At 32.3% G+C, this 12,909-nt stretch overlaps 1 protein-coding gene across 2 annotated transcripts; it reads left to right on the forward strand.

The window, feature by feature from the left end:
- Window positions 1-4,075: 4,075 nt before the first annotated feature.
- LOC112008963 (probable ethanolamine kinase) lies at window positions 4,076-9,777 on the forward strand. Of its 2 annotated transcripts, none has more exons than XM_024041319.2 (11): window positions 4,076-4,374; window positions 4,590-4,681; window positions 4,828-4,934; window positions 5,507-5,612; window positions 6,637-6,759; window positions 6,991-7,082; window positions 7,796-7,880; window positions 8,556-8,661; window positions 8,757-8,823; window positions 9,249-9,344; window positions 9,437-9,777. In XM_024041319.2, the coding sequence occupies exons 1-11, from the start codon at window positions 4,235-4,237 to the stop codon at window positions 9,563-9,565; spliced, it is 1,143 nt and encodes a 380-aa protein (XP_023897087.1). In that variant the 5' UTR covers window positions 4,076-4,234; the 3' UTR covers window positions 9,566-9,777. The 2 variants fall into 2 exon arrangements, with proteins under 2 accessions (XP_023897087.1, XP_023897088.1); XM_024041320.2 differs by having other exon boundaries at window positions 4,077-4,374; window positions 9,252-9,344.
- Window positions 9,778-12,909: the final 3,132 nt, after the last annotated feature.

Genomic DNA, 12,909 nt, shown 5'->3' on the forward strand with positions numbered 1-12,909 from the left:
CATCAACCTAAAGAAGACCAATAGCTATCGACACACTTCTAAGCGTTAAAATCTAAGAAAGACAATACAAATAAGGCGAAAAGCACATTTTAGTCCCTACATTTTTAGGCGATTTCTATTTTAGTCCCTAAATTTTATTTTTACCGCTTTTAGTCCCTATCCTGAAAAACGGTTTCTATTTTTGTCCCTACTGTTAGTGCCCTAACGGTAAAGTCCTAGGTGGCAGACGGAAACTGACGTGGCGCTAATGTAACAATTAAAATATTATTAAAAAATATTATTTGGCTTTTTTTTAATGCCACGTCAGCTAATTAATTTTTTATAAAAAGCCATGTCAGCAAATTTTAAAAAAAAAAATTAAATAAAAAACCTTAAATTTAATTTAATTAAAAATTTTAATTAAAAAAAATTTCTTAATGTTCTTAGTGTTCTTAGTTCTTCATTTTACAACTTATTCTTCAAATTCTTCTCAAATCAAATCCAGCATCCAAGAACTCATAACCATCACAAGATCACAAACCCAGCAGCCCAAGATCTCAAACCCAAATCACTAGGACATAAATGAAAACAAGAAAAAATAAATAAATTAAATGCTAACAGGAAGAATGAAGATACCAAGAACTCAAATCTCCAGCAAATCAAGAACTCAAACCCAGCAAATCAAGAACTCCAAATCAAACCCAGCAACCCAAGAACTCAAAACCAAATCTTTAGCAAATCAAAACCATAAACCCAATAACCAAACCAATCTCCAACAAACCCATAAACCTATAACCAAACCCAGATCCCAAAACCACCACCACCACCACCCGCTGATCAAACCCATTTCCCAAAACAGTAAACACCATGACTCCGACGAGAGAGAACGAATCAGAAATGGAAGAAGAATGAGGGATTTTTTGAGACCCAACAGTTCGGGGTAGCGGCGAAGAATGGGTTTGCGTTGGAGGAGCAGTAGCGGCGGAGGAGTTGGCCACGAAGGAGTCCACCGCCACCACCACCGACCAACAGATCCCAAAACCACCACCACCAACACCCCGCCGATCAAACCCGTTTCCCAAAATAGCAAACGCCATGACTCCAACGAGATAAAAAGAATCAGAAATGGAAGAAGAATGAGGGATTTTTTTAGACCCAACAGTTCGGGGTAGCGGCGGAGAATGGGTTTGAGTTAGAGGAGCAGTAGCGGCGCAGGAGTTAGCCGCGGAGGAGTCGTCGATGTCGGTGTCGATGCCGTCATGCCGCCGCCGATGATGCAGATTGTAATGGACAANGCTTCTAAGGTAATTAATTTTGAATGTTTGACAATGGATTTATTTGTTGTCCTAATAGTTTTTTTTTTTTTTTTTTTACACAATAAGCTTTCATTAAAAATAAAGTAATAATTATTATTATTTTTTAAATCATATCCTTTATGGTATTTTTTTTTTTTTAAATCTATATACTATGAAATTGTAATTGAAATTGTAGGGATGATAAGCCTAGTAGTATATATTGGGCTGGGGACCCGGTCTGAGGACGCCTAATACTTTGAGGATGGGTAAACTTTGTTATGGAGGTCCTCTCTCTCTCTCTCTCTCTCTCTCTCTCTCTCTCTCTCTCTCTCTCTCTCTCTCTCTCTCTCTCTCTCTCTCTCTCTCTCTCTCTCTCTCTCTCTCTCTCTCTCTCTCTCTCTCCATGGACTAGGTCCTCTACTTCTTCGTAGATTGTAGTTCAGTATGAGATCGATTTAGCCTAGCTTTTACGTACCAGCTTTTAGAAACCTCTCAAGAGTTTTTTAGGACAAACAGAAAAAAGGGCGAGCTTTCCAATCCTACTTTTTTTTTTTTTTTTTTTTATGTGCCCATGCCAATTGTATTAAAATCCAATAAATGAGAGACATGTGCGCAAAAATAACCATCCCCTACCACCCTTGATTAGGAGTGTTCACTAAACTACTCAAACCGCACGACCACATCCAAACCGACCAAAACCGCCTACAAAATAAAGTAACCGTACCGTACTGCAATTGGTTACTTTTTTTTGTTACACAAGTTATATATCTTTAAAAAAAAATTTAAAAAAAAACTTATTATCATATTGTCATGATTATTAATAGTAAATTATAAATTGACCATGACATTTTGAAAAATATATCATCTACAAATCGACCAAACCGCACATGTGATAACAAAATTGAGGTGCGGTGCTTAAAATGACTCAACCACACCGAATTGCACCATGAACACCCTTACCCTTAATAGTAGTGGTGAAATTCTAATATGATTATTTTACGTACATGCCTCTCAATTATTGGATTTTAATACGAGTGACATGATATTATTTAATTTTTCCTACTCTTGTGTCCTAGTAATTAATCCTAAACTCTTAACTAAATAGATAGTAATAAAGGTGAAGTTAAAAAAAAAAAAAGACATATACACTTTTTTTTTTCTTTTTTGAGAGAATGGTAAGTAAGCATATATTTTTTTTGAGAAGCAAGTAGTAAGCATATATTGTGGGGGGAAAAAGCCCAAAGCTACCTAACGGGCTTGGAACCGCCTGTTAAGGACTATTGCATTTCCGAGGATTAATAGGTAGTTGGGACGGTCCATCTAAAGCAGGAAGCCCAGAAGCAGAAGGGGAGTGTTGTCCGAAGAGGTCACCATTTGTCCGAGGATGTCTTTCTCCTCGGCTATGATGAGCCTTGATCAAACGAACGTGTGGAGGATCCGACTAATCTTCCCAACGGTCCCAACGGCCATGACAGATCCTGGGTGAATCCAGAAATGATCAGAACTAAAAAATATCTGAAGGAAAAGCTGGTACCACCGCATTTAATGCGCTGCAACAGCTTTTCTGGCCGCATTTATGTGGAGAAGACCCCTGAACAGTGTATGTGTGGAGGATCCGACTAATCTTCCCAACGGTCCCAACGGCCATGACAGATCCTGGGTGAATCCAGAAATGATCAGAACTAAAAAATATCTGAAGGAAAAGCTGGTACCACCGCATTTAATGCGCTGCAACAGCTTTTCTGGCCGCATTTATGTGGAGAAGACCCCTGAACAGTGTAACCTCAGCTACCGCCACTCACAAAGAACTAAAGTAGACACACGACGTGACATGCACTCGAGTGGATGCGTGGATGAAGAACAAGTGGACGATGGAGATGATAGGAAGAGATGCTATATAAAGAAGAAGGGTCTCTGATAATAAGGGATTGAAAAAAAGAGAGAGAAAGAGAGAGAAAAGCTTTACTGTAGTTCTGAATATTGTAATCATAGTTCATTCAATAAGACGCCTCTTCGGACATACATTCACAGAGTTATCTAAGCTTCAGTTCACGTTATCATCACCGCACGTAACCTAGCCAACTGTTCTATGCTTCATATCCAACCCAGCTCTTTCGATCCACTCTCTACAAATTCATTGTCCTGAGTTCGTTGGGCCTTTAACCCATATCCTTTGGGTTAGGGCTACAAAAACAGACCTTACATATATAATTATTCATAATCAAATAATGAAATAATATCATTATCATAAAAAAAAGCTTTAATTAAAAGTTCGTTTTTTGTCGGCCATGACTTTGATTTAGAGGTTCTTGTTTTTTATGAGGAATTTAGAGGATCTATCAATCTAGTAGTAGTCGACAACACACCTCCGTTTGATTTAGATTACCATATATGCACGTGTCGATATGATACATACAACGATAAAATTAGCTTCATATTCGTTTGGGAATAGATTATTCAGTAAAAATTAAAAATTTTTTGCTAAAAATCTTGCAGATATAACTAAAAAATAACTGAAATAGTGTAGTGAAATTCATGAATATTATAAAAAAATACAATAAAGCTCGTAAATAATGTAAGACTTGTAAATAATAGCAAAAATATTCTGAGGGAAAAAAAAAAAAAAAAAAAAGATATATTTTTTAAGACATGCTAAATGCACACGAAACGAAATCAAGAAAACGACAAGAGAGTTGAAACAGCGGGGGACATATTCGGCATTACGCAAATCCCTTATAATACGCACACGTTCTAACTTCTAACACGCACACGTTGTCCCTATATAATAATATAGATTATAGGTACTTCCCGATTCGCCCCCAAAAATCACCGCAGCATGATTTGAATTTTTCTAGTTTTAAGGCTTTTCGCACACAAGAGAGGGCATATTCGCAGAGTAGCAAATTGAAGAAAAAGCAATATATTTATATATAAACGAGAAGAGTCAGAAAGAGAGAAATATGGGAGCTGTGAAGATCTGGAACGCCATGGAAGTAGCAGAGGAAGCTCGAGAAAACCCGAACCTTAGCTCCGATATCCAGTCCTCTTCTCTCACCGTTGATCACTCTCTCTCTCTGCCTCAAATGAAACCTCGCATCATGTTCGTTACTCTTCTCTATCTCTCTCTCAAATGCATTTGAATTCCCGAGCTTAGTTTTGCCGTTTGGTAGCTGAGAAAGCGTGGGAAAATAAGTAAAAAAACGAGAGGAAATTTTAAAGGATTGGATGTTGTTTTGAGCTAATGCAACGAAGCTTAATTTATGATGTAGCATGAAATTGAAAGTATTTGATTTGAATTCGTTTCGGTTTTTGCAGAGAGTTGTGCAAGGATCTGTTCAAGAAATGGTCAGAATTGGACGATTCTCGCTTCTCCGTAGAGACTGTTTCTGGTGGAATCACAAATCTATGTGAGTATATTCCTTACTCGATTCTGATTACGCTATTAGCTCAAAATTGAAATTAGCAATATTTGTTGCTTTGTTACAGTATTGGCTTTTTTGAAATTTGAAGTATTGAAATTTCTAACTGGAAATCGGTCTTCAAATTCTTATAGTGCTGAAGGCTTCTGTTAAGGAAGAAAGTGGAAACGACGTGTCGGTGACAGTCAGATTATACGGGCCTAACACCGAGTATGTTATCAATCGCGAAAGGGAATTGCAGGTGATTCCCTAAGCTTCATGGACATTTTTGTGTAATTAGTCTAGAAAGACCATAATCACTCACTGTGTACTTAATTTGTTTTGTTAGAAATGATTCTCTATTGAATCAAATAAGTCGAAGATTGCGTGTTATGTTAAGCAATTTACTGAGTGTATGTATTGCTTTTGCTGATATTATAGCTTAATAACAAAGTCTGATGATGTGTGTGTGCACTGCTAGATCTCTATATTATTATTTGTTGTTGTGCTTTTAGGTTAGTCTGGTGCCTGGCATTATATAATTATCTGTTTTAGGCTTTGATGCAGAATTCTCATTAAGGTTTAATAAAACAAACTTAAGCGTAGTTGGCAAGTTGTTTTTTGGGAATTCGTTTACGAATAATTATGATATTCTTACTAAAGGAAACCAAAAATGGTAGGCCCATGAGAATAGTTTTTACTTTTGATGATTATACTGCATTACTAGAAGATGCTTCACACAGTATTTAAACTTAGTTTTCCTTTTCCTAAATAGTTGACGACTTTTTAGTTGCATGTTTCACTTTTTAATTACTCATCACTTACTGTGTTTAGGCCATCAAATACCTCTCGGCTGCAGGATTTGGTGCCAAGTTGCTTGGAGTTTTTGGAAATGGAATGGTGCAGTCTTTTATCAATGCGCGGACACTAGTTGAGTCAGGTAAACTTGGGAATGATATATGTCAGGGTAGGACTAATATGGATTTTAGTAAATTAATTGATGCATATATATATATATATATATTTATATTTATATTTTCCTATAAGTGACTCTCTGCTGAGTAATTTATTTATCTTTAGAGCACTATATATTTTGAGGGATAACTGCAAGAAGAGTGTACATTGTGGCCCTGTACTGAGTTCACTAAAAATCAGGCTCCAATTTCAGCATTAATTACAAGTAGCTAAGGGTTTTCCCCATGAACGAAAGACTTTTGAAGTGGCAATAATCCCAAAATTGAAATTATAATTTGTAGTCACTTTTAGAATTTCTTGTCATCCAATTCAAGGGCATTGATTAGAGAATGTGCAAGGAGGGCAGAGGCCATTTCGTAGTACCATTTAATCTGAAATCCAAGGTGACAAGTGTATATGTGCATCCCCCCATCCCCCATTCTTTCAGGACATGCATAAAAAATAAAAAATAAAAATTTCGTTGCCTTTTCTTGGTTAATTCCTTAAACCATATTGGAAATTAAATTACGTCATCATTTTTTCCCCCAATTTACTTCTTCATTTATTGACAAGCCTATGTTTTTAGCATCCCTCATCTGCCAAATAATTTTTCTTTAGGCATGGATTTCAATGGCAACCGAAGTAAAAATTTATAAAAGCTGAAGGCTGTTCTCAATTAAATAGTATTACTTATCTTTTTATATATATATATATATATATATATATTTTTTTTTCCTAATATGAAGATGAAGATGTCTTTTTTCCAAACTTTGTTTGGGTGGACTAATGCTTCGGGGGGGCATATCTTTTTCATCATTAGTTGATTTGCTTGATATATGTATTTTTTATTCTTCTTAGTTTGTTTTTGTACCTATGCTTTCCTTAGCACACATTGTGTGCACTCTGGCTTTTCTTGTACTAGTTTTTTTCGTTCAATAAAGTTTATATGTGTGTGTGTATATATATATATATATATATAACCTTTGTATTGACGTTATTTCCCTTGGCAGACATGAGAAAGCCAAAGCTAGCTGCTGAGATTGCCAAGCAACTACGCAAGTTTCATGAAGTGGAAATTCCAGGCTCTAAAGAACCTCAGCTGTGGAATGACATCTCCAAGTTCTTTGAAAAAGGTTCTTTTATCTCACCCTGATGGATTACTAGCCATGCTTAGTTGCTTACTTGTCAATCTATACCATTCTAAGCTAATTTACTTGAACCTGGCATTCAACGTCCACTGTTTGACCTTTTTTCCCTGATCCTTGCTCTATTTTTAATATACATACATTCCTACTGATGTGTGTGTGTTCTGTAGTTGCCATCCATCGCATGTTAATCTTTTGATATTTGAACTTTTGTTGCAGCATCCGTTCTTGAATTTGATGATAGTGAGAAGCAGAGGATGTTTAAGATGATTTCATTTAAGGAAATTCACGATGAAATTGTTGAGCTCAAGGTATTGCCTGCTTTCACAAATTTTTTTTGCATGTGATTGCTTTGTTAGATGTCTTATATCCTATTTTAAAGTAGTCAGTCTTCTGTAACTTCTTTTAACTAGGCATGAACCTTGTTGTTTCTTTATCTACCATACTTATCTGGCCTTGCTGATTCAAGAACAAGATATAACTTTTTAAGAAGTTTTACTTTGCTGCTTTGGTGATAAACAGGTGCAGGAACTAAGTCTAGAGACTGCACAGTTAAATACAGTATTTACATATTAACTTGCTGAAGAGACCTTGTTATTTTACATTGATATGGTAAATTTGAACTACCGATATCATATGACAAAAAATATTTCTCAAAAGCAGACACATAAATGGTCCTTTGCCATTTGTTAACCAATTAATCTGGGACCACTCCTTGAGTATTTTACTATTTTAGTAAAATCATATCCAGATGGGGGATATAATTTGAGAATGTGCTAGATGGGCATATCGGTATCCAGAAGAACAATTGTAGGATGCAGTATGTGCCCAGACTTGTAGTTATGTATAATGATCCCTTGGAAATTTCTTAGTTTTATTCTTTTTACCTTAATAGTTTTTGGTGGTATGGAATCTGACAAGATTTAAAAAAATTTGGCTAATGGTCATGGAAAAATGCTATTTAAGTTTATTAAGGTGAAAGGCTTATTCCTCTTTATGGATATGTTTTCTGATAATGAAACAGGAACTGACAGGCCTTCTTAATGCGCCAGTGGTATTTGCTCATAATGACTTGCTTTGTGGAAATCTAATGGTTAATGATGAAGAAGGTATTTATGACTTCTGTTGACTGCAGTTCTATTTCTGTTACTATGTTCTACGGCTGATTTGTTTATGTTACAATATGTATGTGCCAAATTTCATAATACACTTCAAATTCTCTCTCACTCACACATGCATGCTAACATGTGGAGACACCCTACTTTCACCTCCATCAATGTTGCAAATATTATAGACACATAGTGGTTTTTTTATCTCTTAATTTGATGGTAATCTAAATGGTGAGTACTGGAGTATGACATGTATGAAAGAGTAATGTTATTGAATTACTATCATTCAAGTAGCCTGGATTTGAAATAAGACTTTGCTTATGCCAATCATGTGGAGTTGTAGCCAATGGGGCTTTCTTTGTACCCTGATTAGATAGTGGGGTCAATTTGAATAGTTTTTATATGAAATGTCTATGGTCCGTCTGATGCATTGCTTAAATTCTTCAATTATCTATTGCCTTGGAGCTGTTTATTTGAGAATCTAGTATCTGCCATACCCTTGATTATGACTTATGGACTGCAAAACAGGAATCAAATTTGATGCTGGGGCTCAAAATGCTTTCCAATGTCTATAGAAGATAACAAAATACTTCTGGAATAATATGTGTCTTTAGTTAGCTGTTATTATTCTCAGTTTTATCGTTTAACCTTATTTTTTGTTTGGTGAATGTTCAGAGAAACTCTACGTAATTGATTTTGAGTACGGATCATACAACTATAGAGGCTTTGACATTGGAAATCACTTTAATGAATATGCAGGCTATGATTGTGACTACAGCTTGTACGTTTTTTATTTTTTGTTTGTTTCATTCTCATTTGTCATTGTGACTCAAACATGATACAATTCCTGAACTGTTCAATGTAATTTTAATGCAGATACCCTAGTAAGGATGAACAATACCATTTCTTCAGGCATTATTTACAACTTGACAATCCACTGGAGGTATGTCAGCATTGTGTTCCATTTGCACCTTAAAATTTAAGTATGCAGTCTTTTATTTATTTATTTATTTCTTTGATGTTTATAGAATGGTTTATGAATTTAATATAGTCCTATATGAGTCACAATTAATAAGCTTAGGATATTAAAAATTGGAGTTATGAAGGCTGTTGGTTTTAGCCCATAATCATCACAGCCATGTAAACACTTTTTGCACTTTTTATTTAATCTGATTATATTAAAAATTACAATTAAAATCATCTGCATGTACTAATATCTATCCAGGTGTTATCCATGACATTCACAATGGCAGCCATTGGAATAAATTTTTGATAATGGGCTCCTTGCATTCATGATTTCATTTAAAAGTTATAATACTAAGCTTTTTCTTTTTTCTTTTTGTTCTTTAACAATTATAATTTTATTAGCAGGTACCTGACAAAGATCTCGAAGCTCTCTATGTGGAGTCAAATACATATATGTTAGCTTCACACTTATATTGGGCTTTGTGGGGAATAATTCAGGTATCTCTATTCCTACTTTGCTATTTTGCTATATTCATCCCTATTCCTTATAACATCCATGACTTACTATATTTATGTTTTTTTGTTTATAGGCAAAAATGTCTCCAATTGATTTCGATTATCTTGGTTATTTCTTCTTGCGCTATAATGAATACAAAAGGCAGAAAGAAAGGAGTTTCTTGCTAGCACGATCATACCTTTCAGGATCTGGGACTAGGTAGATATTGTTATTTTATGTTGTATTTTATGAGATTGTAATACCGAGATTTAGGAAGTTGCTTCCTTGATTCGTCTAGTTAGATATTCTTGTAAGATAGGAATTGAAAGCAAATTTGAATTGCAGTTTAGAGCTATCCTTTCCGTTGTAATTCTGAAAATTTTCATATTTGATTAATTTACTATTTTTATTCCTTTATAAAATCCTTGTTCAACATTTTGCCTCCTCCTATGCTTGTCCTTATCTACCAATGGTCAATCCTTGTACTAATTTTTACACTTATCATTGATTATTAATTTCCTCCAATATCTTAATAATGTTAGTTCATTTTTTATCGTCAAATAAGAGATTTAGGATTCATTACCCACTAATCTCAAAAACCAATCGATATCTTAGTTTGATAATAAAGAACAATCGTCATGGAGCACACACTATTAAAAAAGTGTTTTATTTGGAAGACTAAATAATTGAAAAACAATAAGATGGTGCATTGATTTGATCATACTATATGTATTTTTTAAATTTGAAAATTGCATGATATAGTGATAGTTCTATTTTAAGCCTACTTAAGAATGCATATATCATTTTGATAAAAAAAAAAAAAATGCAAATATCATAATTAATTTCATTTTTATTTTTTGCTCCTTTGTGTATTGTGTCTTACTTTGATTTGTCAACTTTGTTGGTATGTCATTTATGACAAGATAGAATATAATTTTTCATCGTAATCAATAATTTGTACAATGCAGAAAAAACAGGCAAATAATAACTTGTACAATGCACAAAAGTGATATAAATGACATATCATTTTGATAATAATAAAAAAAGAAAGCAAATATCATAATTAATTTCATTTTTAATTTTTGCTCCTATGTGTATTGTGTCTTGCTTTGATTTGTCAACTTTGTTGGTATGTCATTAATGACAAGATAGAATATAATTTTTCATACTAATCAATAACTTGTGCAATGCAAAAAAAAAAAAAGTTCAAAAATGACATATAGAATGAAAAATGATGTAAACACAAAATCATTTGCAAATAATAGTGTTAACATCTACGAAATTTTTCACTTAATTTGCTCTTCTTATTCTTCAAATTTTCCGTGTTCTTTCAATATTCTTCATATTCGAATGCTTTTGTGTAGATTTTGTCAAAGTTTTAGAGGCTTGAATTCGTTGAGTTTCGATGATTTGAGGCTTTTTGAAGTTTTTGGAGCTTTTTAAAAATTGATTCCAATAGAATTTCAAGGCTTGAAAGAATGATTTGAATAAATTATCTTCAAATGTTCTTCAAATATTCTTGAGGTAGAATTTCTTTAGATATAAAATGCTTCAAAATTTGTCACGAATGAGCCAATTGGTGTTTGATAGTTGAATAAGATATTTGGGATTCAATTCTCGCTTATATCAAAAACCGATTGGTGTCTTAGCTTGACGATAAAGAACTATCATTAGGAGAATACGCCATAGGTTGAAACTCTCTAAAAATAAAAAAATGAAGCAAACTATTTTCTTTCTCCAAAAAAAAAAAAAAAAATGTTTTGGGGGTCTTTGAATAATAAATTGGATTTTACATTTTGAAATTTGAATTTTACTCCTTAGTGTTACATATAATTTGGATTGTTAGTCCCTCCGTTAGTTTTTTTTTTTTGGTTGACGTGGCTATTAAGTGCTACATCAAATGCGACGTGTGTTTCATTGGTCCAATAACAAAATGTGATTTTTATTATTTCATATAAATTAAATATATTTTAAAAAAATGAAAAATAAAATTAAATGCTTTAAAATTTTAGACTAAAATGCAAATTACATCTTTTAAGTTTGATTAAAATTCATTTCAGTCCTCTAACTTTATTTTCATTCAATTGAGTTATTTAAATTTCAAATTTATTCAACTTAAATATTTCATCTAATTTCATTTAAAAAATTGCCATTAAGTATGCATTTAACTAATGAAAATAGTTGAAAAAGGATTTTTGAGAAAAATTTCTCTCATAAAAAACTTCTAAAATATTTTTATTAATTTTATAGATATTTTTTCATGTGAGATTTTTCTTTTACAAAATTCATAACACATTTCTTCTTTTTTTACTCTCAACTAGCTTGTAACTCCATGCATATACATTGATATACTTAAAAGATACACATTAAGGTGCATAGTATAATAATCTTACATATATAATTTAAATATTATTGATAGTTATTCTTATTATTTTTTTAACTCTTTAAAAAGTCTTGTAAAAATATTATTAGGCAGAAAATATAAATTGTCTATTTTTTAAATATTTTTATGTTCATTAATTCTAGACTTTTTGGTTTTTGTATACAATAATTCACTTGAATGGATATTTATGATATGGTCTCATATTTGATTTTAAAATTAAGAAATAAAACTCTCTATAAAAATAAATAATTTAGGACACATAGAGCAAAATTGGACTTCAATTATAGAATCTAATTGGATTTTCTTTAAACTTTACCTATTAATATATATATATATATATATAATTTTTGTGCCAAATGAATTGTTTTTAGTTAGATATATAGCGTTAGATATATGATTATGTTTTTATGATTTATTTATATTGGACTCATTGTTTTCTACTCTAAATACTCATTTGGCACAAAAATTTTTTAAAAAAAATTCGATTAGAGGGAACATGTGTCATAAAATTAAATTCTAATTAAAATTTAATTTTTACATTAAACTAACTAACTTGGTTCAAAAATTTAAAATTTTGATTAAATAGAACAAGTGGCGCAAAATTAAACTCTAATTGGATTTTAATTTAAAATCTAATTGAATTTTCTCTTAACTTTACTTATATATATATATATATATAGATGACTTATAAACTTAAATTGTTTTTAGTTCTACTCAAAAAAAAATCATAAATATAAAATCATTCAAAAATTATGTTTTTTATATTTTACTTATATTGACTCCTCATTTTTTACATTAAATTAACTCATTTGATACAAAAATTAAAAAACTTAGATTAGATAGGACATATGTCGCAAAATTAAACTCTAATTTAAACCCAATTTTTACATTGAATTAACACACTTCACACAAAAATTTTAAAATTTATATTAAATGAGACATGTGGTGCAAAATTAGACTCTAATTGAATTCCAATTTGAAATCTAATTATATTTTCTCTCAACTTTACTTATTATTATATACTTTGTATACATAAATATACAGATTTGTCTCCTCTCTCCTCTCGCTCTCACTTTCCGTTGCCTTCTCTCCCTTTTTTTGACACTGTCCAAAATTGGCTAGAAACCAAAGGGATTTAGTGTTGGGATTAATGTGCAAAATCAAAGTGGGTTTTTCTTTTCAAT

The sequence above is a fragment of the Quercus suber genome, unplaced genomic scaffold, assembly GCF_002906115.3.
Source record: "Quercus suber isolate HL8 unplaced genomic scaffold, Cork oak 2.0 scaffold_29, whole genome shotgun sequence".
Lineage (NCBI taxonomy): Eukaryota > Viridiplantae > Streptophyta > Magnoliopsida > Fagales > Fagaceae > Quercus > Quercus suber.